The sequence below is a fragment of the Protopterus annectens genome, chromosome 5.part0, assembly GCF_019279795.1.
Source record: "Protopterus annectens isolate FY-2018-M chromosome 5.part0, PAN1.0, whole genome shotgun sequence".
In the NCBI taxonomy this organism is placed as follows: domain Eukaryota; kingdom Metazoa; phylum Chordata; order Ceratodontiformes; family Protopteridae; genus Protopterus; species Protopterus annectens.
In genome coordinates, this window is record NC_056735.1 from 1352693992 (window position 1) to 1352717201 (window position 23210).

Sequence of the window (23210 nt, forward strand, 5' to 3'; positions counted from 1 at the left end):
TATCTGGATTTTACTTGAGATTCTTTTTGGTGCCAAAAAAGACGGGGGACTGTAGACCCATTTTGGATCTCAGCAGTTTAAACACATCTGTCACCCAAACCAAATTGCAGATGGTTATGGTTCAGTCCATCCTTCCTTTTTTAAGGGAAGGCGATTGGATGTGCTGTATAGATCTCCAGGATGCCTATTTCCACATCAAGATGGAGAAAGGCTCCAGGAGTCTTCTCCGCTTCCGGCTAGGAGCCAGTCATTACCAGTCCCGCGCCCTGCTGTTTGGTCTCTCTGCAGCCCCCAGAGTTTTCATGAAATGCATGGCATTGGTAACAGCTCACTTGAGACTAAAATGATTCCAGGTGTTTCCATTTCTGGATGACTGGCTCCTTTCCGCCCCTACCGAACATCTTCTGGCAACAGCACTGCACTATACTCTCTGGTAAAACTGTTGGGAATAACGATACATTGGGAGAAATCAAACCTTATCCCCTACACAAGTAGAGTTCATTGTAGTAGTGTTCAATACTCAGTCCTGTCTGCTATCACTCCTAAGTCACACTCCCATCGATTGAGGCTTCAGCTCCGATTGAGGTTTCAGCCCCAGGTGATCCTGTCTCAAACAGTCTCTGCAAGGGAAGTTCTTCAGGCAATTAGTTCTATGGCTGCGTCAATTCCAATAGTGCCTCTAGCAAAGTTACATATGCGGATTCTGCAGTGGCTCCTTCTGTGTCAGTGGATGTTCTTCGTGTTTCACTGTTGCAGTCATTACATTTGGGTAATCTAATGGCAGGTTGCCCTTAGTCGGCCTGAATAAAGTCTTGGGTCCTGCGTCGGTTGCTGTCTCCTCTTCCATGAAGTCAGGGGTTTAAAACATGCAGCCGACACCATTTTAATCTGTCTGTCTTGCCGCGCGGTGCCCGAAGCAGTTCGCAGGTGCCGGTTGGCCGACTCCTGAAATTTTCCTTTGAGTTTCAGAACCGAAGTCTTCAAAGAAAAGCTAAGTACCCCGTTAGGGAAACTTTTTCTTGCTCCTTACCAATGTCAGTAAAAGTTAATAATTTCATATCTTGTAGGAAGCAAATACCTCAAGGATTTTCATTTGTACTGTATTCCTTACCTAGGCCCTGATCACAACGTACCTTGCTGTCAGTTTAGTGCTAAATTTAACCAACGCAATATTAAGCGTCTGTATATTTTTTGCTTCTAAATATTTTGGTTCAAGATTTAACTACCCTGAAATGTTGTCGGTTAGCAATCCGACTGTCGGGGTTCATAAAAAATGCAAGGAAAAAGACAGACCGAGGTCCAAAACCGATTAAGCTTTTCCTAAGCCAGTTGCCAGTACTCAGTGAGGCGCTTTTGCTGCCCCTGATACCTGCTACTTTTGAGTCGCAGGCCTCTACAGAGAGCCATTTGGAGTCCGGTATGCCGCGAGGTTCGCAAAGTATTGAACCCGCGGATGTCTCTACCTTGGATGTGTCCGGAGCCGCTGAGCAGGCAACGGCTTCTGGGGGTGTTTTCAGGCCTCAACATTTTTATATTAAACTGACGTCCTCAACAAAAACAAGGTCAAAACTGACTTCTATGTCTAAAAAACCGCATGAGCCACGTGCCCAGGCCCCTATGCCTAAAAAACAAATTATCAAAATGGCTGAGGATTTAATTACCTTGATCAGGGGTTCCCAACCCCCCTGCTAAGAGGCCTAGGCAAGGCACTGATTATGAATCTTCAGATCAGGTTTCCATTTCTTCTGATTCCTCTTCTGATCAGGAATTTTCTATTCCACCTTATGAGAATTCTGATGCAGAGGAATCCATCCCATCTGTATCTCCTCCTGAGGATTACTCTTTTGGAGAGACTTTGCATACTTTAAGGGAACATTTTCACTGGGAGAGTCAGGACTTCTCTGAATCAAAAAAAGAGGCTTGGGGATGATTTTCTTTTTCTTCAGCATAGGCCTCTGGCAATGCCTCCTGTATTAGATATTGTTGATGTGCTGTTCTCAGGGTCCCAAGGGTGTTAAGGCTTCTACAGCCAAAAATCCTACCCCTTCTGATAGAGATTCCAGGGCACTGGATAGATGGGACAAGAAGGTTTATACGTCTGCAACCTTTGCAATCAGGGCTTTAAACTGCCAGTTTCATATGCTTAAATATCAACAGCATGTTATGGGCTTACTGAAACAGAAAATTATGTTGATTTCTGATTGTGTGGAAAATAGTTACAGGATTTATTGCATTCAGCAGAACAGGTTGGAAAGCATACTTTGCAATGTGGTTTTTATTCCTTGGAGGCCTCTTGCAGGCCCGCCGTAACTGGATCTGTGATAAGAAGGCATGCCTGGCTCAAGGAACAAAATCTGCCTGATCATGTTAAAGCTAAATTGTTGGATGCTCCTTTACAGCATGATAGTCTGTTTGGTAATTAGGCAGAAGAGGTTTTAAAGAAAATGGAAGACAAAGCTAAATGTATACGAATTGTAAAATATTTCTTGCAAGTGCAACCACCCAGGTTCAGTAGGCACTGGTCTACTAAAAATTAGTCCTTTCGTGTGTCCAACAGAGCCACACAGGGCAAACCCCAGGTGCTCCTAGGCTCCAGCTATCAATCACAGGGATCTTACAGGTCAAAGCAATGGGGTGGCTTCACGTCTAAATCTGGAGGTGGTAAAGCACAACCATACAGTAAGCAGTCTCAATGACTTTCCTCTACCACCTCCAAGCACTTATCTTTTGGCAGCCCCCTTGGTGGGGAAACTAGCACTTCATGCTCAAAATTGGCATTTAATTACCCAGGGCAAGTGGGTATTAAACATAGTATCCCAGGGGTACAGATTTCCTTTCCACACTTTGCCAGTTCCAGATGGATGGGCCAGATCTGCCACAAAACCAGTGGGTAGAGGCCCAGAAACAAGTCATGTCCCTCATGGATATGGGGGCTATTCAACCGGTACCAGAAAAGGAAAAAGGACAGGGATTTTTTAAGACTTTTCCTGGTACCCAGAAAAGACAAATCATGGCGTCCAATACTGGACTTATCAATTCTGAACACGTTCCTAGACATTCCAGAATTCAAAATGCTGACTTTACTACAGCTACTGCCTGTGCTAGGCAAGAATGGCTGGTTGGTAACTCTAGACTTAAGAGGCATATCTGCATATCCCAATAAGGGAATCTTGCAGAATATACCTCCGCTTCAAAGCAGGCTTTTTGCATTACCATTTCTCTGCACTGCCCTTTGGCTTATCTACTGCCCCTAGGGTCTTTACAAAGTGCCTGGCACCAGTATTTGCATTCTGCAGACAAAGAAACATTCAAATGTATCCTTATCTGGACGATTGTCTCATTCAGGCAGAGGACAAGGTCACTCTTCTTCATCATCTGGCATTTGTAAAAAGGCTTCTAGCATGCCCTAGGATACACCATAAACTAAAAGAACTCACAACTGGTACCCTCTCAAATAATTACATTCCTGGGTGCAAGCTTGAGTACAACTGCCCAAATGGCTTACCTCACGCCAGACAAATGCAATTGACAACGTACTTCAAAAAAAAAATAGTTATCTGCAAGACAAATTCTGCAGGCTTTGGGGTTCATGGCATCCTGCATTTTATTAATTCCATATACGAGACTGCATGTGAGGAAACTTCAGTGGTACCTAAAAAGCTTATGGAGTCAACATCGTCACAACCTGGAAACAATGATTTCTCTCATTCCCTGCCTACAACAGGAGTTTCTTTGGTGGGCAGAGAGACATGTCACCAAAACAAGGGACTGTCATTTACTCTACCCCCTGCCACCCAAACCCTAACTACAGATGCATCAGACTATGCTTAGGGGGCCCACCTGGCAGGGAGATGCATTCAGGGCATATGGAGCCCAAACCAAATGCAACTACATATCAACCAGAAAGAAATGCTAGCTGTTCAGAATGCTCTGACAGCCTTCAAGGACTTAACTTCATCCAGGACAGTTACTGATAAAGACGGACAACACCACAGTTGTGGTACATAAACAAGCAGGGGCGTACCCATTCCTACCCCCTTTGCAGACTAGCCATGGCCTTGTGGAACACATCCTTGACTTACCAAATGCATCTTCAAGCTCAGTTCCTGCCAGGAATGCAAAATACTCTGGCAGATGACCTAAGCAGAATTCTTATGGACCCACACGAATGGAAACTGGATCCACAAATCTTCAGCATGTTAACACAGAAATGGGGAAGCCCGACATAGTTTTGGGGAGAGGCAAATAGATCCATCAGTTGGACAAATTCTGCACAAGAACTCATCACAAAAAAGCATGGAAAGTGGATGGTTTTACTAAAAGTCAGACAGGAAAAAACAAAAATGATTTGAATTCCTCCGGACTGGCCTCGCCAACACCAGTACCCGCTTCTAAGGAATATGTCACACCTTCCTCCGTGGTACTTGCCTCAAACACCTCACCTATTGTCTCAGCAGAACTGTCAAATTCTGCACACTCTGCTCCAAACTCTGAATTTTGCAGCATGGCTAATCAACTAATTTTACCAACCACATCTCTCTGTAAACCTGTGATGGATGTCATTTTGGAAGCCAGAAGGCCTAGTACAAGAAAATCTTATGCTGATAAATGGAAGAGATTATGTGCTTGGAACCAAGCACAAGGAATAGACGCAGCAAAGCCCCAATGTTCCTCTGATTTTACAATACTTAACTGAGATGCATGACGAGGGCCTATCTTTTTCTTCAATAAAAATCCATGCTTCTGCTATCCCGATTCATTACAACACAGAGCCCTCCCCTCTTTTCTCATCCCCTGCACAGTACCTCATAGGAGCCAAAAATTTAAGGCCTCCCATAAGAGCACCAACTCCTGCATGGCACCTCAATTTTGTGCTGGAAAAACTTACCCTGCCTCCTTTTGAACCAGCAGCTACTGCAGATATAAAATTTCTTTCTTGGAAGACCGCTTTTCTTTTGGCAGTCACTTCAGCTAGAAGGGTTTCAGAACTACTGGCTCTCATGGCAGTGAAGCCTTTCATTATTTTTTACCCGGACAGGGTGGCCCTCAGGACCAATCATTTTTTTATGCATGAGGTTGTATCCAGTGTGGCTCTTAACCAGACCATTCACCTGTCAATTTTTTCCCAAACCCACAGAATAAGGGGGAGCGGATTCTGCATTCATCAGATGTACACAGACAACTAAGGTTCTACTTAAACAGGACAAAATCTCAAAGTCTGAGCAGCTACTGGTAGCATTTGCTGCAGGATCAAAGGGGATGGTTATATCAAAGCAGACTATTTCTAAATGGATAAGCCATTGCATTCGTTTCTGCTACTTGCACCATGGTAAACCTGTGCCCAAGGGGATCAGACCCCATTTCACCAGGGCTGCCTCTACTTCAGCAGCTTTTCTCAGAGGGGTTCCTACCAGAGACATTCTAGAAGCTGCTGCTTGGAGCTCAGTTCATACGTTCACAAAGCATTATCATTTACCCATCTTCTCTAAATCCAGGGCAGGCTTTGCCACTGCTGTCCTGTAGGGCCTTATGGCTGCTTCTAATGCCGTTTAGTTCCATCCTCCCATCCATAACTTTGGGATTCTACCCAAATGTAATGATTGCAACAGTGAAACACGAAGAACATAGTACAGTTGTGTGCACTTATCATAAATGTAGATGTTCAAGTGTATTCACTGTTGCAGTCCAGATTACCCACCTGCCAGCCCCCTTTCTATACCTTTGCTTTCCTTCACTATACTCATATGCCTTTGTGGTGTATTTGCTTTTAGTTGAAGGTAAATTTTGTTTCTAAAGTGTATTTATATATTTACTGTATGTATATGTATATATATATATATATATATCTCCCCATTTCGGACATCTGGGGCAAGAAAAACTGATTAAAATGGAGTCAGCTACATGTTTTATACCCATGACGACCTGACGTCATGGAAGAGGAGACGGCAACTGACGCAGGACCCAAGACTTTGTTGTTCAGGCCGACTGAGGGCAGCCTGCCAGCAGATTACCCAAATGTAATGACTGCAACAGTGAATACACACTCTAACATCTACATTTATGGTAAGTGTACACAACTGTACTTTCCCAAACTGTCACCCCCCTCGATTACCAGATTCGAATAACCAACTCCTGCAAACAGGACCTGCTTTGGTGGATGAGGCCAGATGTAGATCTTTGGACTTGCCCCTTTCAACCTCCCCAGCCCACAGCCATTGTGAACATGGATGCTTCCGTGATTGGGTGGGGGCATTTCCAGGTTAAGACTGTCCAAGGCACATGGTCCACTTAAGAGGCCCACCTGCATATCAGTGTGAGAGCTGTGTTAGTGTTGCAGGCCTTCCATTCGGCTCTCCCTTCGGGGACAGTTGCAATTCAGTCGAGACAATGTCAGTGATCTGGTTCATCAACAAGTAAGGAGGAACCACGTTCTACCCCCTATGTCGAGAAGCCATGAGAGTTTGGCAGTGGATGATAGCTTCCAACTACTTTTCTGATAGCAACACATATCCCAGGGAACTCCAATGTGATTGCGGACAAACTGAGCAGATGCATTCTCATGCCCCATGAGTGGTCCCTCAACCCCGAGGTGGTGTCCGCAACAAGGCTGGCCCCCAGTAGCTGAAGATTGCAATCTTCTCGCTTCCCCCATCAAACACCAAGTGCAGCAGCTATTTCGCCCTACTTCCCCCGGAGGTGGAGTCCTCTAGGGATGCTGTAATCCATGTTTGGCCCACGGGACGACTTTATGCTTATTGTCCCATCCCAAGTGTGACCTAAAGTTTTTGTCTTGGAAGTCTTTCTTCCTGGTAACCATTACCTCTGCCAGAAGAGTCTTGGAGTTGCAGGCATTGTGTGTCAAGAGGCCCTATCTGGTCTTTCATAGAGTGTCACTTCGGATGAACCCATCCTTACTTCCCAATTATTTTTGAATTCTCCATTAACCAGACCATTGAGCTACTAGTGTTTTTTTCCGAATTTTGCCAATAAAGGATAGTATTGCCTTCACTCCTTAGACGTACATAGACATCTGAGATTTACCTATACAGGACCAAACCTATCCGTAAATCTGAACAAATTTTCATTCATTTTTCTGGGCCCAAAATGGGAGAGACTGTTTCCAATGTTACATTATCAAGATGGCTAAGGGATTGCATAAGTTTTATCTATTTCCTTCATAATGAACCCATGCCAAAAGTTAAAGCTCACTGCACTAGATCTATGGCAACATCTGTAGCATTCCACGCCAGGGCTTCCATGGATGACATCTGCTCAGCAGCTACTTTGGCTAAACCTCATACCTTTATTAATCATTACAAATTGGACCTGGTCTCTAGAGGGAGAGCTGCCTTCGGCTCAGTGGTACTCGGGAATGTTCTTCCATAAGGACCACCTATTGACTTCAAGGTAGCTTGGGATTCTGTCCCATCAGTGATGAATGGAAATAAGATTAACAACATCAGATAAAGAAGTTATGTCTTGCATAATGTTCCATCTGTATTGTTCATCTTCTTTCATTCATTTCTTCCCACTCTCCTTCCCCCTCCAAAGGCTCCTGGGGGATGCTTTGCGTCTAAGTGGTGTCCTAGGGTACTTGCACAGAAGTGGCCTCTGCTTTACTTCCCTTTCTTAGCAAACTCAATCTGAGGTAACAGGGGAAGAGCATTCTGGTTAGAGACTTGGCTCGAGAGTTTTTTTTGGCAGGCCCGAGCTTGGTAATAGGCTGACTCTGTTCCGAGGGCTCAGAACCGAACCCCATTGGTGATGAATGAAAGAAGATGAACAACACAGATGAAATGTTATGGTAAGACATGACCTTTTTTTTTTTTTTTTTCCCCAGCCTCCCCTTTGTTTTCCATAAGTTTTTAGCCAGCTACATTCAGTACTGTCATAGAAAACACAAGTCCTGACCACTGGTCTTTTGGCTTGCTAGATGAGTAGCTTTGTCTGCCTTTTTTATATATAAATATATTAGAGCACACTAAGTGATTTATACAGCTGCTGCCTGGTCTTCTCTTAATGCGTTTGCAAACCATTACAGTCTGGACGTAGTCTTAATGTACTGCTATTTGTTTGGGGGCATGTTTGTTCATGGAATGTTCCCATGATTCTAATCGTACAGGAAGATAAGATGGGGAAAGTGCCCTTGTTGTTTGGGATGGACCACTTCTTACCAGCTAACAATAGTTTATTGATCTGTAATCGGGTTGTTCATTATTTGTTACAATACCATCTTTGAGGCAAGTATGTGTTGTGCTTTGTAATAAGTTTTCTGGCAGGCCGTGGATGTTTCACCTGTTGAGTAGCCCTAATGCTTGCAGCTCCTGCTGATTATAAGGAGGTAGGCTTTCTTACCCTGTCGGTCTTCATGTTGGGTACATACCTATTTGGTTAGTATGCTTATGTAATGCGAGTTGAAGTAGGATAACAGCAGACTGGTGGCTTGGAAGGGTGGCATTTTTGTTCCCTTTGTAAGGAACAGAAAAAAGCAGTAGAGCCTATTGCCACTTTATTGCCAAGTGGCTGACTTCGCAGTACTTCTTTCTTACAAATAAGACAATTGGTCAGCGACTTGGTATGGAAGCACAGTGAGGAAAGGAGACATACAGGGCTATGGCTTGCCTTACCACATCTTGTCTGAGTATTTCATCAGAGCAGTTTAATTTTCTATTTCCCTTTTCCATAATGTTTCTGTAGCTAAAAGTCATAATTGTAGTTTGGTCTAATTATAAATCATTAAACATTTAGCTGGACTTCAGTTTTTAGGTGCATGTCCCAATTCCGCTTCATTTAGGACTGCAGTGGTATCATAATGTCCTCGTCCAAGGTGATCTTTAGATTGGCAAGGGACTAAACATAGGATCATAGATGGTTACTAGGCTAATGGCCCCAGGGCCCTTACAAGCCTAGCCAAGTTCAACATGTGTTCCAAGTGTGTCTGTTTCAAGCAGACACTAAAATCAGCATCTGTTGTCCAAGAGCACGACAGGTGGAGCCCCTGGGGTGAATTTTGAGTTACCCATCCAGTCGTTCAAACTACGCTTAAATAGGACCAATGTGGGGCTTTGTTTAACATGAATAGGAAGCTGGTTCCAAAAGTGGGGCAAACTCTGTGAGACAAATCTCTGTCCAGCAAGTTCAGCTGATATCACATACCAGGTTAAGGTCCTTTGAGTGAATGACCCGTGTGCCATTTGACTTGCAAATGTGCAGCATTTCCATTAAAGCTGGGTCTGAGATTGCTTTTTGTGCAAGGCACAGATCCTTGGTTAGGGAAGCTAATTTGGATTCATAGTTTGCTTTGGAGGACTTTACTAGGAGTCTTGTTTAAGCTGAAGAGGGAGTGTTTCCAGTTTTGCGACTGTTCCTCCCTACTCTTAGACAGCAATTTCTTTCTCCTATTGTATAGCCTATTAATGGCAGTTGTCCACCAGGCAGTGCATGTCCCACAGCCAGAGCATCTCAAGTTAATGTAAAAGGAGCATTAGGCAGATGGGATAAAAAAGTATACACCTCACCTACCCTTGTATCAGTCCACTAAATTGTCCGTTCCATATGCTGAAGTTTCAGCAACATATCTTGGAACTCCTTAAACAAAAAATGTCTTCTTTTCTTGCTTGGGCAGAATCTAATGATTTACAAGAGTTAATGCATTCTGCAAGTCCAGTAAAACACACCTTGCACTGTGGTTTTGATGCCCTAGAAGCTTCTTTCAGGGCAGCAGTCACTGGATCTGTCATTAGAAGGCATGCATGGCTTAAGGAACAGCCCCTGCCAGCCCATGTCAAATCTAAATTGTTGGATGCCCCCTTGCACAAATAACTTATTTGGCACGAAGGCAGAAGAGGTCTTAAAGATGGAAGAAAAAAGCTAAATCTATGCAAATAGTTGAGGATTTCTTGCAGGTCCAGCCCCCTAGGTTCAGCAGGCATTATCCCTCCAAACACTGGCCCTTTCCTGCTCCCAGTAAACCGGCCCAGCCTAGGCCCCGTGGAAACTGACCCCCTAGACAGCAGCCCCAGGGAATGCAGAGATCTAAGCAGTGGGCTACCTCCACTTCAAAACCAGGGAGTTGTAAGCCACCCTCTTATGGTAAGAACTCAATGACTCCCCTCCTCCACCCCCTCCCATCTGCCCGCCTTCACTTTACCCCTAGGAGGAAAACTTTCCTTTCACTTGAGCACCTGGACCACCATTACCAAGGACCACAGGGTTCTGAACATTGTGTGTCAAGGATACAAATTTTCATTCCACACCCTTCCAACCCCTAAAGGATTCCTAGATCTACCACCAAATCAGTGGACAGAGGCTCAAAAGCAAATCCTTTCCCTACTCTCTCAGGGCAGTAGAGCAGAACAGATAGGCCAAGGTTTCTACTACAGACTTTTTCTGGTACCCAGAAAAGAGGACACCTGGTGCCCCATCCTCGATCTGTCCATTCTAAACACCTTCCTGATCCCAAAATTCAGAATGCTCACACTCCAGCAGCTGCTACCCATGCTAAGGACACTTGGCTACCCAAGATCTAAAAGAGGCCTACCTCCAGGGTACTGCTCAAAATATGGGAGGAAAACCAAGGACCATTCTTATAGCTCCAGACTGGCCCCGGCAACACTGGTACCCCTTGCTGCGCAGCCTGTCACCACTGTCTCCACGGCATCTTCCTCAGATTCCAAACCTTCTGACCCAGAGGGAGGGGGAATTCATGCATCCCCAATTGCAGACACTCAATTTGGCGGCTTTGCTTATTTCTTAACCACGAACCAATCTGCCATCCTCAGTAAACAGGTTCTGGATGTTATCCATGAGGCCAGATGCCTTAGCACCAGAAATTCTTATGCTGATAAATGGAAAAGGTTCTGCACCTGGATCCAGGTAAGGAAGAGCCAATACAGCACAGCCCTCTGTCCCTCTTATCCTGGATTACTTGGCTGACGTGCTGCACAGTGGCCTCTGTTTCTCTTCTGTAAAAATTCATGTTTCTGCAATTTCTGCTCATTTTCACAATGAGCAGCCCCTTTTCCTCACACCCTTTGATCAAACAATTCCTAAGAGGGGCTAGCAACTTGAGGGCACCCAGAAGGGCACCAACACCAGCTTGGGACCTTAACTTTGTCTTGAAAAAAGCTCACCCTGCTCCCTTTCGAACCAGCTTCTTCTGTAGAGCTAAATTTTCTCTCCTGGAAGACAGCATTCCTTCTGGCCATCACTTCAGCCAGAAGAGTCTCTGAGCTGCAAGCACTCATGGCTGTGGAGCCCATCATCTTCCATGCAGTTAGGGTATCCCTCTGAACTAACCCATCCTTCATGCCCAAGGTGGTGTCGTGAGGCTCTCAACCAATCTGTTCAGTTGCTCACCTTTTTTCCTAATCCCCAGAAAATGCGGGAAATGATTTTTCACACACTAGATGTGCACAGGCAGCTTAGATTCTATATAGACAGGATAATAAATAAATAAATACAGGACTAAATCCTTCAGAAAGTCTTGCTGGTTAGCTTTTCTACAGGGGCAGAAGGCAAAGCCATCTCCAAACAAACCATTTCCAAATGGATCGCACACTGCATCCATTTTTGCTGCAAACAGCATGGAAAGCCTCCCCCCAAGAGGGTCAGGACACACACTCCACCAGAGCAGCCTCCACCTCTGCAGCTTTCCTCAGAGTAGTCCCCACCAGGGGCATCCTGGAGGCTGCCACCTGGACATCTGTTCACACTTAGCATTACCACCTGCCTCTCTTCTCCAAGTCCAGGGCAGGGTTTCCCTCTGCAGTCTTGCAGGGCATCCTAGCCAGCCCCTAGTTTCCTTCACTGCCTCTTTCCTCAGCTTTGGGAATCAACAAATGTGATGACTGCAACAGTGAAACATGAACATGGTAGTTGTGTACACTTACCATAAATGTAGATGTTCGAGTGTATTCACTGTTGCAGTCCTGGTTTCCTTCCCACCATCTCCCTTTCTCCTTTTATTACCATTCTTCCTTATTGTTTTCCTTTCTTTACAAGGGACATATTGGTATTTATTTTCCACTGGTGGAGTTCTTCCACCAGAACCTGGCCTCCTACGTGGGGGCTCCTGACAGGTTAGGGCAAGAAAAACTGATGTAATGGTGTCGGCTGCCTTACTTTATACTACTGACGATCTGACATTAGTCCTCAAGTCACAGCAATCGACACAGAAATAAGTCTCTGGTATTCAGGCTGGCCAAGGGCTAGCCTGGCAGGGATAACCCAAATGTGATGACTACAGCATTGAATACACTGTAACATCTACATTTGTACACAACTGTACTTTTCTGAGGGAGGAAAACAAAGTTCAACACATGAAAATTGTACTGCATTTCTTTTATTTATTTTTGTGCTTGAGAGTGATGTTCACTTCAGTTAACTGAGTTTACTGTAAACGAACTATATTAATTGCACATTTACAAATGTTGTCCTTCACATATATACTATAAAATCATAGCAGTGTTATACAGATTGTTCAGTTTCTGCCTTGTTAAACCTCATTCCTCCCCAAAACATTTTTCTGCATGTATTGTTCCCAGAATTTCCATTTTTTTTTTTTTTTATGTGCAGTAAACTCCCCATTATTCGGGACTCAAGCAACCAGCATTTGGTTGGCTCGCATGCCGGAATAAGAGCCAATCAGAAATCCCAAAGGGGCAGCCTCTTCTGTTCATTGCGGAATAGCCTGCTGTTCTGCATTGAACAGAAGAGGCTCTGCTTTGCCATATAAACTACAGGCATCTACCAATCTCCACGGGTGCCGTTTAAGTGGCACTTTACTGTAATTTACTCCTACCCCTTTCTAAAGGTCTTACTTCCTGTTCTTGAATCTCTCAGAATATTCACAGCAAGTATAGCTGGTTTGGATTTTGATTTCCATTTTCTAGTAATTGTTTTTTAGCAGCCACCAGAATTAAACTTAAGGCCGTACTGTCTAGGCAGTTCAGATCCTGTATCCCAGTTCAAAAAAATCACTTCCTTAGTCATTTACTAGCCCAATGTTCCTGAATTTACTAGCTTGATATTCCTGATAGGAGTACTCTTTAGAGAATTTTTAAAGTATTCCACTTTATTACACTATGAGAACGTATGCTCCCAGGTGCTTTTCTTCCCTGCTGCCTTTACCTCTCTTAAATATTTGTTCCCAATACCTTTGTTAACTTCTGCCAGTAAATTTCAACCCCCCTTGCCTGTTCTCTGTGCCGCTAATTGCATTTATGTCTGTAGAATCTACTCTCTCCATTCCTGTGTTAGTTCTCGTTATACTTTCTGATAATTTGTGAATATAATCTGTGTGACTGTTCTGTATCTGCATCCAAAATCTCTTTATTTCTTGAATTCCTCCCTCCCCCTTCGTTGTCATCCCTTTCCACTATGAATTGTTGCTTGTGGTATGTATAACAGCCTCAACTGTGTGCCTCTAAAATATCCCTTGTAATGAGGTAATCCTAAAATTCTTTGTTTTGTTGGGTCAACTTGTCCCGCTTAACTCTTGCCCTTCTCCCCTCCCAAATAGTCTTAACTTTCTAATTACTTATAGAGATCTCCACTTCGGTTGATAAAATTTGCATGATCCGAGTAGTTAGATGTATTTGATAGTAAACACTGCACACAGATGTACCTCATTTAGCCCATATTACTTTCTTTCCTTAGCTGTTTTAATCCTCAGTGCTGTGCAGCAGAACGTTATACTTTCCTGTGAACATTTTTGTGCCTGATGCCTTAGGCTGCCTGCATTCTAGATCTGAATTAATATCAAGGCAGGAATTGAGATGTGCATTGTCTGTTTACATGTACATGTGTTTTAGTGTTCATTATGCTGATTTGGTTTAGCAGAGGAGTAAGTTGTAGCGAATGTTTGTGAAACTTTCATTGGTAATTTTTTTTGTGTTCAGCCCCCCCCCCCCCCCCAAACATAAGCTTTAAATGGTAATTAACAAAATGTGATCTGTATGGTAGTCTCAAGTTTTTTTTTTTCTTTTTTTCTTTCTAGTTTGCCAAAGAGTGATGAGCATCAAGCTAAGCCTGCACATCTACGGCACCGGGATGTTTGGGCCATTAATAAGGGGGTTCAGTCACCCCGTACCCCAAAACAACCTAGATTTAGCGTTGACCCTAATTTGCAAATTCCAAAAGAATTAACATTGGCAAACAAAAGAGAATTACTTATGAAGGTAGGTACATTTCTGGAAGGTGGTGGTTGAGTACATAGTTTGTTTAAAATGATAAAACTCTACTTAAACACTAATTTTGGGGAATTAAAGCTTAATGCTGTAAGGTACCAGCTGAGCAAACTTAATCAGCAGAAAGTGATAGATACTTTGCCAGGTGTATGCGTTTCATTTAATCTATGAACTGACAATTTGGAGTGCCTATCACTTGTGTTAGGCATGCCTGCTTGATTTGTTTTGTCTTTTCTTTGGTCTCATTTATTTTATTATTTTTTTTAATTATACTGGTTTGTGTACACATCCATGCATATCAGGAGTGAGCTTGGGAGTGTTAAGTTTTCTGATAATTTGTTACACAGCTGCATACTTGTTTAACTCCTACATTAATTGGTTGTATGTAATGAGCTTGTTTAACTGTGTATAGAAAATGAAGTAAATGTTTGCATTAAATTAGGTGGATAACAGGACTAGTTAGTTTTGTACGGGGTTTGGTGTAGTCAGTACAGAGAATTAAACATTGCAGTTATACAGTAACCAAATGTCTGTTAAGAGGAAGTCATCCTTGCTAACAACAGTAGCAAGGCTGCAGACATAACAGTTGCCTGAGACTTTTTTACTAAACACTTTGTACCTGTGTAAATAGTGTAACGTGCTGCTACTCTTAAACCCAATACCTTTCCTGCCTGGGTGATCATTTATTATTTCAATTACTTCTTACAGCACTTCTCTTATTCCCCTTTCAGAGACCTTAATGTAATTGTTTTTGTCTTTATCTTTTCATTTAGTGACCCCTGTCCCTGAGAAAGGGTTCTCTCTGTCCCCCACTTGCTGAATCATTGGCCGCATCCGCAGTGGAGAAACCAACCATAAGGACTCAAGGGCTTTGGAAGGAAGATAGGGTACTTTAGGTGTCTAGCTACGTTTCCCTCTTAGCCTGCTACTGTAGAATGTACCTGGTCTAAAGTAGAAATAACTGGTTCTACCCACACGGCTAGGGACGACAGCTGCACCCCCATCTACTGTAAATACATTCCCCAGTTCTTTTTAGTTATCAGTAAACCAAGATAAAGCTCTAGGCAAAAAAAGGTAACCCAGTAGATGCACTGGAATTGCCTACTTGTAAAATAGAGGCAAAACGCTACTTAAACTGCCACTTCTTGACTGCTTCAAACTAGGCGTCTACCCAGGAAGGACACAGCTGAAGTCAGGTCTATAGATTTGTTTTTTCCCTACTAGATTCTAATAACGCCTAACAACTTGGCTATTTAGACACTTACCCCGTAATCTTTAGCCTGGGGGTTTTTAGCTTGCTCACTTCGCTCCCCTCCCTTCCCCCTATTCCCACCTACCCCCAGTACCTCTGCATTTACTCTTGGCCTTAACCTCACCCCTAATTGCCAGCAATTAGGCTACACCACTACTCACCCCCCTCCCCTACATCCAACACGATCATGCTACTACCTAATATAATAATCCTAACCTGCGAAGTTGTAGCTCACATTACATCCTGCTAAGGCTCTACAGTCACATGCCCCAACAACTTCCGCTGTACTCTCTCAAACATTTACACACTAGCTACACAACCCCTGCCACCAAAACCATCCTCCCAATACATACACTCCATTACCAAACACCTAACACACACAAAAATAAAATATCCCTAAGATACCATAAGCAATTTACTATGTATATAAAACATATCTTAAACACCCTCTATAAACTAGACCTCGCTGGAGACATCCATCTAAACCCTGGTCCTCCGAAATCCAACCCAACCACAAACCCTAGTCCAACTCAACTCCTAGCCAACAAGAAAACGACAGACCTACTTAGTGTCCCTAAACATCAGAAGCATGTGCAGTAAAATCCAAGCACTACACGTCAGCATAAGCATATATTCCCCAGATATTCTCTTCCTAACTGAAACCTGGCTCAAACCTCGCATCAAAAGTGAGGAAGTACTTCCACCTGAATACAACATCCTTTGCATAGACAGATTGTCCAAAAAAGGAGGTGGTGTAGCATTGATATTTAAACACCACCTCAATATTTAACTCCTGATCTCATCTGCCCCTCACAACAGCAATGAAATCCTTTATGCCAGTCTCAAACTAAGCCCAAACAAAACAATCAATACCATAGGATGCTATTTCCCACCAGGCAAAATGTCACACCCCTAGAAAATCTCCTGAGCTGGGCTACTGTTTCTCTACCCTAGGAAACCATAATTCTCGGTGACTTTAACATCAGTTGACTATCCTGTAATAAGTCTCCCAACCATTCACCTTAATCTCCATGGGTTCAGTCAACTCATTCAATCCCCTACCTGAATCAACAAAAACCCTAACAATCCTACCTTAGTTGACTAGATCCTAGTCAACAAAGCCCCTCACTCTTACCTAGCAGGCTGCTTACCTGACAGTCTGTGGCCACTCTCCCACTTTTCTAATTCGGCACCACACAAACAGTCCAAAGCCCATTATCCACAGGCAAATACGGAACAAGTCCAACTTCAACCCCAACTCCTTCATCTCCTCCCTAACTGGTCACCACTAAAATACCTCAACTTAGATGAGGCTGTCCACTTCTTCAACAGTACCTTCCTCTCCACCCTAAACACCCATGCTCCTGTAAGAAATGCCAAAGTCAGATCCAAGCGTGCCCCATGGTTACAAAAGACCACCAGAACCCTAATGAAATTCAGAGATAAGGCCTGGGAGCACTGGCGACTAACAAAAAATAACTCTGATAAGCAATCATTCCTTGGACTGCGCAACAAAGCCAAAAAGCATATACAGTTAGACAAATCCCTCTACTGTAAATCCACCCTAAACTATACCAACCACAACCCTAAGCAGTTTTGGTCCACTGTTAATATCCTCCACCCAGGGAAGGTTGATACTCCCCATCCGTCCATTCCCCCCTCCTCCAGCAGTATTGCTGAATCCTTCAAACGCTTCACTGAAACTATAACATTTCTAAAACACTACTTCCCTACAACAGCCCCCCCGACTCCTAACTAAACCCCCCATTCCTCTTTTCACCTCAGTACCTACCTCCAACATAAAAAGGCTATTGTCAACCTTAACCCACAAAACTCGCAGCCGACAACCTCCCCTCTGAATACTTGAAAATTGCATCTGATACATTAGCCTACCCAATTTCAATTCTAATCCACTGTAGCATAACAGAAGGCTATGTTCCCACAATATGGAAAATATCCCACATCAGTCCCCTCTACTGACCTCTCCAGTTACCGCCCCATTGCTATCCTCTCCCCTGTCTCCAAGATACTTGGAAAATGTATGAACACCCAGGTCTCCAGCTGCCTCCTAGCTAATAATCTCCTCTCCAAAACCCAACATGGTTTCAGGCCATATCACAGCACTACCTCCTCTGCTCTCCTTCACCATCACTGTACTTCATCACAAAAACAATGGCCTCTTCTCTACTGCCGTATTTCTAGATCTCTCAAAGGCCTTTGACATGGTATCTCATGAGCTCCTGCTCTCCCCAAACTCTCCTCACAACCAGCCTTCAATTATTTCCACAGCTATCTACACGGACGCCAGCAATCAGTAATCTGGGACAAAAACACGTCACCTTGCCTCCCAGTTACTCTGGTTCCCCAAGAGTCTGTGCTTGGCCCTCTGCTATTCTCACTTTTCACTAACACCCTACATACTGCCACCACACAAGCATCTCTTATACATTACGCAGATGACTCTACTCATCTGCTCTGCCCCCGTCTACCAGAACTACAACAAATCGCACAGGAATCATTCTCTTCTGTAGAAAGCTGGCTATCCAGTGCTCAGCTCCTACTCAACCTAAGTAAGACAAAACTTCTCTTGTTCCAACCTTCCAAAGTACCCAAAACTCCCCCCACTTCAACAGTCTTACTGAAGACAATACCATCATCTTCCCATCAGAACACACACAATTACCTGGTGTGGAAATAGACAACAAGCTTAGATTTGACACCCACATATCTCTCTCAATAAAAAAAAGTTCACAAGAAACTTGAATGCATTATATCGAAACCGCCAATTCCTAACCAAGGCAGCTAGAATCTCCATAGCCAATTCCCAGCAAATCTCCACCCTACTGTATGCAACCCCGATACTTACCAACCTTAGACAGACCTACACAAACCAACAAAATTGCTATATTTGCCACTGGAACCTGCTACCACAGCCATCATTGTATTTCCCTTAAAGAACTAAACTGGCTAGAACTCCCACAACTCCTTCACCTTAATCAACTCACCCTCGCTCATAAACTTAACCACCCCCTTAACATCCCGTTCCTTCAAACCGTTCTCCAACCCTATCACCCCACTAGGCCCCTAAGATCAAGCAACAAAAATCCAACCCACTGTTATCAAATCCAAACAGGAGAAGCCATATTTTCATGTACCATATCGAAACTTTGGAACAGTCTTCCACCCTCTATAACTACTCTGCCTTCGAGCAGCCTTTTCAAGATTACACTCTAATTCCACTTAATTTGCACTGGCTTTGTCCTTGTTCCAATCCAGACCAACACCCCCACCCTTACCCCACCCCCCTCCCGCACCTAGATTCTTAACCCAACTATACTACTGTCACTACTAACCAGTCAGAAATAGCTAGTTGTCTTTACATACTTTAACATCTTGTCTGACAACTTTGTTACTAATATAAATGACAAGAAACTATCTTAACTTGCAACATTTTCTATATATGCTGTTGATAATCAATGTCTTGTTATTGTATTAAAGCCAACAACCTGTAATGTTTACTGTTGCTGCAACTTTGTATCTATCGTGTACATGATGTGGAGCTTTTCTCTCCGGGCATCCGCTGAAAGGACCTGCGTCCAGTCGGAATTTCCCGGTAAACAAATGCAAATAAATAAATCCTATTCAAGCCGGCACACATCAAAATGGTTCATGGCTGCCATTATTTGAAATATTTGATGTTAGGTAGTCCAGTCTCACCCTCATTTTTACATATGGGTTCGGAGCTGATCCTCTGCTCTGACTCGGCCGATTTACAAACTCAAAGACTTCTGGTTGGCTCGTGGCTAAGCAGGTCCATGGTGCACCAGTGTAATCCCCAGATCTCATTTGCCACGTTGACTAGTTCGGATGAGCTTCTCTTGGCTCTGGCTAAGTCCTTTTCAATTCTTAGTGGATATTGTATGTTTAGTGATATTAGTGTTATCTTATAGGCCTTTGCCTAAGTTGCCCTTGTGGACTTTTTCGTCGCTGTAGTAGTTTTAGTATCCTGTGTGCCAGTTACTCTTTTGCCCTAGGTAGAGTGTTTGTTTTGGTGTTTTTTTCCGCTCTTGATCAACAGGGGCTCCTGTTGATTTATTTGTACTGCTCGGACCTTTGTTGGTCGCTGTTGACTGTTAACTTGTCTTTGACGGGGAACTGCTAAGGTGGTATTATAGGATCGCTGTACAAAATTTTTTCATGTGTGATTGTACCGCGTGTGTGTCTGTGTTAAATACTTGATCTGTTTAGGTTATAAGACCTAGTTTCTGTTTCACAGGGCTAGGCCCGTTTAACTTAAGGACCTAGTCCTCATGTAACTTTTGTATTTGTAGATTGGACATCTCAATTTTTTTCCTTTGTGACTGAATCTGTGTGTGTCTGTTAACTACTTGGTCTGAGTTAGAAGACCAAGTTTTTTCTTCTTACACCGGGCTAGGCCTGTTTAACTTGGAGGACCTAGTCCTCGTGTAACTCTTCTGCAGGGCTAGGCCCGTTTTAAAGGACCTAGTCCTCTTTCTTTCTATTACTATCTTTCCTACTGTCTTTGCATGTGTCTGCAATGTCTAAGGATAGCAAGGAGCATAAACCCTCTGGGTTCAAAAAATGCATGAAATGTTCCCAGAAAGTCATTAACGGATGGCCACAGTAGCCGTCTCTACTGCTTGGGAGCCATCCATTTGCAGGAATCATGCTTATTCTGTCATGCTTTCTCTCCTAGAGTGTTGCAGGAGAGAACAAGCTTGATACTCAAGGGTCTTCTAAAACCAACCTTTGAGGAAGCTTTATCTAGTTCTTCAGCTTCTTCCAAGTCTACAAAATCCAGATCTGAATCCAAAACTAAAGCTTCTAAAAGGCCTTCTCTGGCACCGGCTGGTGTCTCGGAGCCTCCTTCCAGATTACCAAAATCTGCCTCCTCAACTCCTCAGTCTTCAGAGCCGAAGGAGAGCACCATGGTGTCAGTCGGTCACAGGTGCTTAAGTGCCGACTTCTGAACCTTTGGAAATAGCAGTTGACTCTACTGCTTGGAGCAGGTCTGTAGAATCCCTACCGGTCTCCTTGCTAATAGTCTCCAGTGCCTCCTAAGTCGAGATCCCCTACTTTATCTTCCAGATCTTCCAGGAGCCTTTCGGAGGAAGATGTGGAGAGGGTAGTACTGAGAATCCTGAAGTCGTCTGCTCTGACCCAGTCTGTTCCGGAGCCACTCGAGCCAGCTTTGCTCTCGTCTGATTCCTCCTCCGACCCATGTTGGCCTTTCGGAGCTGGAATGCTTGTTACCAACGGAGGAACCCTCTGTTCCGGTTCCCCTTGCTGTTGTATTGGAGCAGAGTTTGGCTCTGACACACTCTGCTCCGTCCGTTGTGTCCAGCCAATGGGGAGGGTTCTAATCTATCTTCGGTCCAGAGCCTTCCTCTTGGTGCTTCCGCCAGGGTGAGCTCGGACCCTGCATCTGTCTTTGAGCCGATGGCTCTGGCTCCAGCCTTTGTCTCTTCGGAGCGGGAGAGGTCTTTGGAGCCAGAGAGGTCGGCTTTTGAGGTGATGAGCATGCTGTTTCAGTGTATAGCCCCTGCCAGTGGTACAAGCACTCTTCCCCCCAGGGCACCCACTTCAGTCTCAGTACCTACTCTCTCAGGAGACTGCAGAGACCCGCAGCCTTAGGAGCCAACGGCTAGTGGCCCCCACTCTTCCGAGGCCTCCCCAGAAGGTCCCTTCGAGCAGCCCCCTCAGAAGATGGTATGCAAGAGGAAGCATATGGACTCCCAGGATGAGTCTGACATTGGAAACTGACCTTGAGGAGTCTGAAGGGTCCCCCAAGTCATTGTCTGATTTCTCCTTTGTGGACATCCTGGAGATCCTTAAACAGAGGTGTGACTGGCCCACTGTCAACCCTTCTGAGAAATGTGTACCTGAAGGCTTTTGGGTCTCAACCCTCTGCCTCTTTGGTGTCTCCACCTTTTGACGAAATAATTGATGTTCATCGTGTTTCACTGTTGCAGTCATTACACTTGGGTTATCCTGCTGGCAGGCTACCCGCAGTCGGCCTGAATTCCAAAGTCCTGGTCCGGCGTCGGTTGCTGTCGCCTCTTCCTTGACGTCAGTGCGTCAGGGGTATAAAAGATGCAGCCGATACTATTTTCTTCAGTCTTTCTTGCTGCGCGGTGCCTGAAGCAAAAGCAGTTCGCAAGTGGTGGTCGGCCGACTCCTGAGATTTTCAAAAACAAATTTCAGATCCGAAGTCTTCATTAAAGCTAAATACCCCATTGGGGAAACTTTTTTTTTTCTTGCTCCAGACCGATGTCAGAAAAAGTTAACAATTGTATTTCTTGTGGGAAGCAAATACCTCAAAAGGATTTTCATTCTTACTGTATTCCTTGCCTAGGCCCTGACCACGACGTTGCTAGCTGTCGGTTTTGTGCTAGATTTAGCCAGCGCACTATTAAGCATCGGTACGATTTTGCCTTTCATTACTTTGGCTGAAGATTTAATTGCATAATGCCGTCGGAACAGCCGACGACCGGAGTTTATAAAAAATGCAAGGAAAAGGACAGGCATCCGAGGTCCAAAACCGACGAGACTTAAGCTATTGGACACTCTGAAACTATTCCCTCAGATGGGTCCGGAGCCGCTGAGCAGGCATCTGCTTCTGAGGGTATTTTCAGACCTACACAGTTGTATGTAAAGCCAACCTCAGCTTCAAAGGCAAAAACTAAAGCAGCTCTAAAGAGAAAGAAACAAGTACAACATTCTCCTGGACGGACTTCCATGCCTAAAAAATAGATGCTTAAAATGGCCAAAGACCTAATTACTTTGATCATGGGTTCCCATCCCCCTCCTGATTAAGAGGCCTAGGCAAGAGACAGAATACGAATCTTCAGATCATGTTTCCATTTCCTCTGACTCCTCTTCTGATCAAGGATGCTCTGTTCCTCCCTATGAGGATTCTGATGCTGAAGAATCTATTCCTTCAGCCTCTCCTCCTGAGGGTTGTTCTTTTGGGGAAACCTGCATACCATGAGGGAGCACTTTCACTGGGAGAACCAAGATTACTCAGAATCTAAGAAAAGTCTCAGAGTTTCTCTTACTACCTCAACACAGGCCTCTTGCTATTCCACCTGTTCTAGACATTGTAGATGTATTTTCAGAGTCTGGCCTGTCTCCTGACTCTTTACCCTCTGCACCTGTTAAGCCAGACAGATACTACAGGGCTCCAGATTCTCATAAATTTCTATATAAAAACCCTGCTGCTGACCCAGAAACTATATCCCAGGGTCCCAAAGAGGTCAAGGCTTCTACTGCAAAAAACCCTGCCTCCTCTGATAGGGATTCAAGGGCAGTGGACAGGTGGAAAAAGTTTACACCTCTGCTACCTTGGCTGTAAGGGCTTTAAATTGTCAGTTTCATATGCTTAAATATCAGCAATACTTAATGTCACTGCTAAAACAGAAAATGCTGACATTCTGAATGTTCAGAAAACAAGGAAATGTTGGATTTATTGCATGCAACTGAACAAGTGGGAAAGCATACTTTGCCAATGTGGTTTTGATTCATTGGAGGCCTCTTGTAAGGGCGCTGTCATTAGAAGGCATGCTATGTTAAAGGAACAGAATCTGCCTGATCATGTTAAAGCAAAATTATATAATGCTCCATTACAGCAGGATACTTTGGTGTTAAGGCAGAAGAGATGTTGAAAATGGAGGATAAAGCGAAATCTATGCAGACAGTTAAGGATTTCTTACAGGTACAGCCACCCAGATTTAGCAGGAACTGGCCTT

At 44.1% G+C, this 23210-nt stretch overlaps 1 protein-coding gene across 1 annotated transcript in view; it reads left to right on the plus strand.

Annotated features, from left to right (window-relative positions):
- The window catches only part of PCF11 (PCF11 cleavage and polyadenylation factor subunit), a 587359-nt gene that overhangs the window by 23184 nt on the left and 540965 nt on the right, over positions 1-23210 (plus strand). Inside the window, exon 6 of the mRNA XM_044072002.1 lies at positions 14000-14180. Within this exon, the coding sequence (XP_043927937.1) occupies positions 14000-14180 (181 nt within the window). The remainder of the gene's footprint in view (positions 1-13999; positions 14181-23210) is intronic.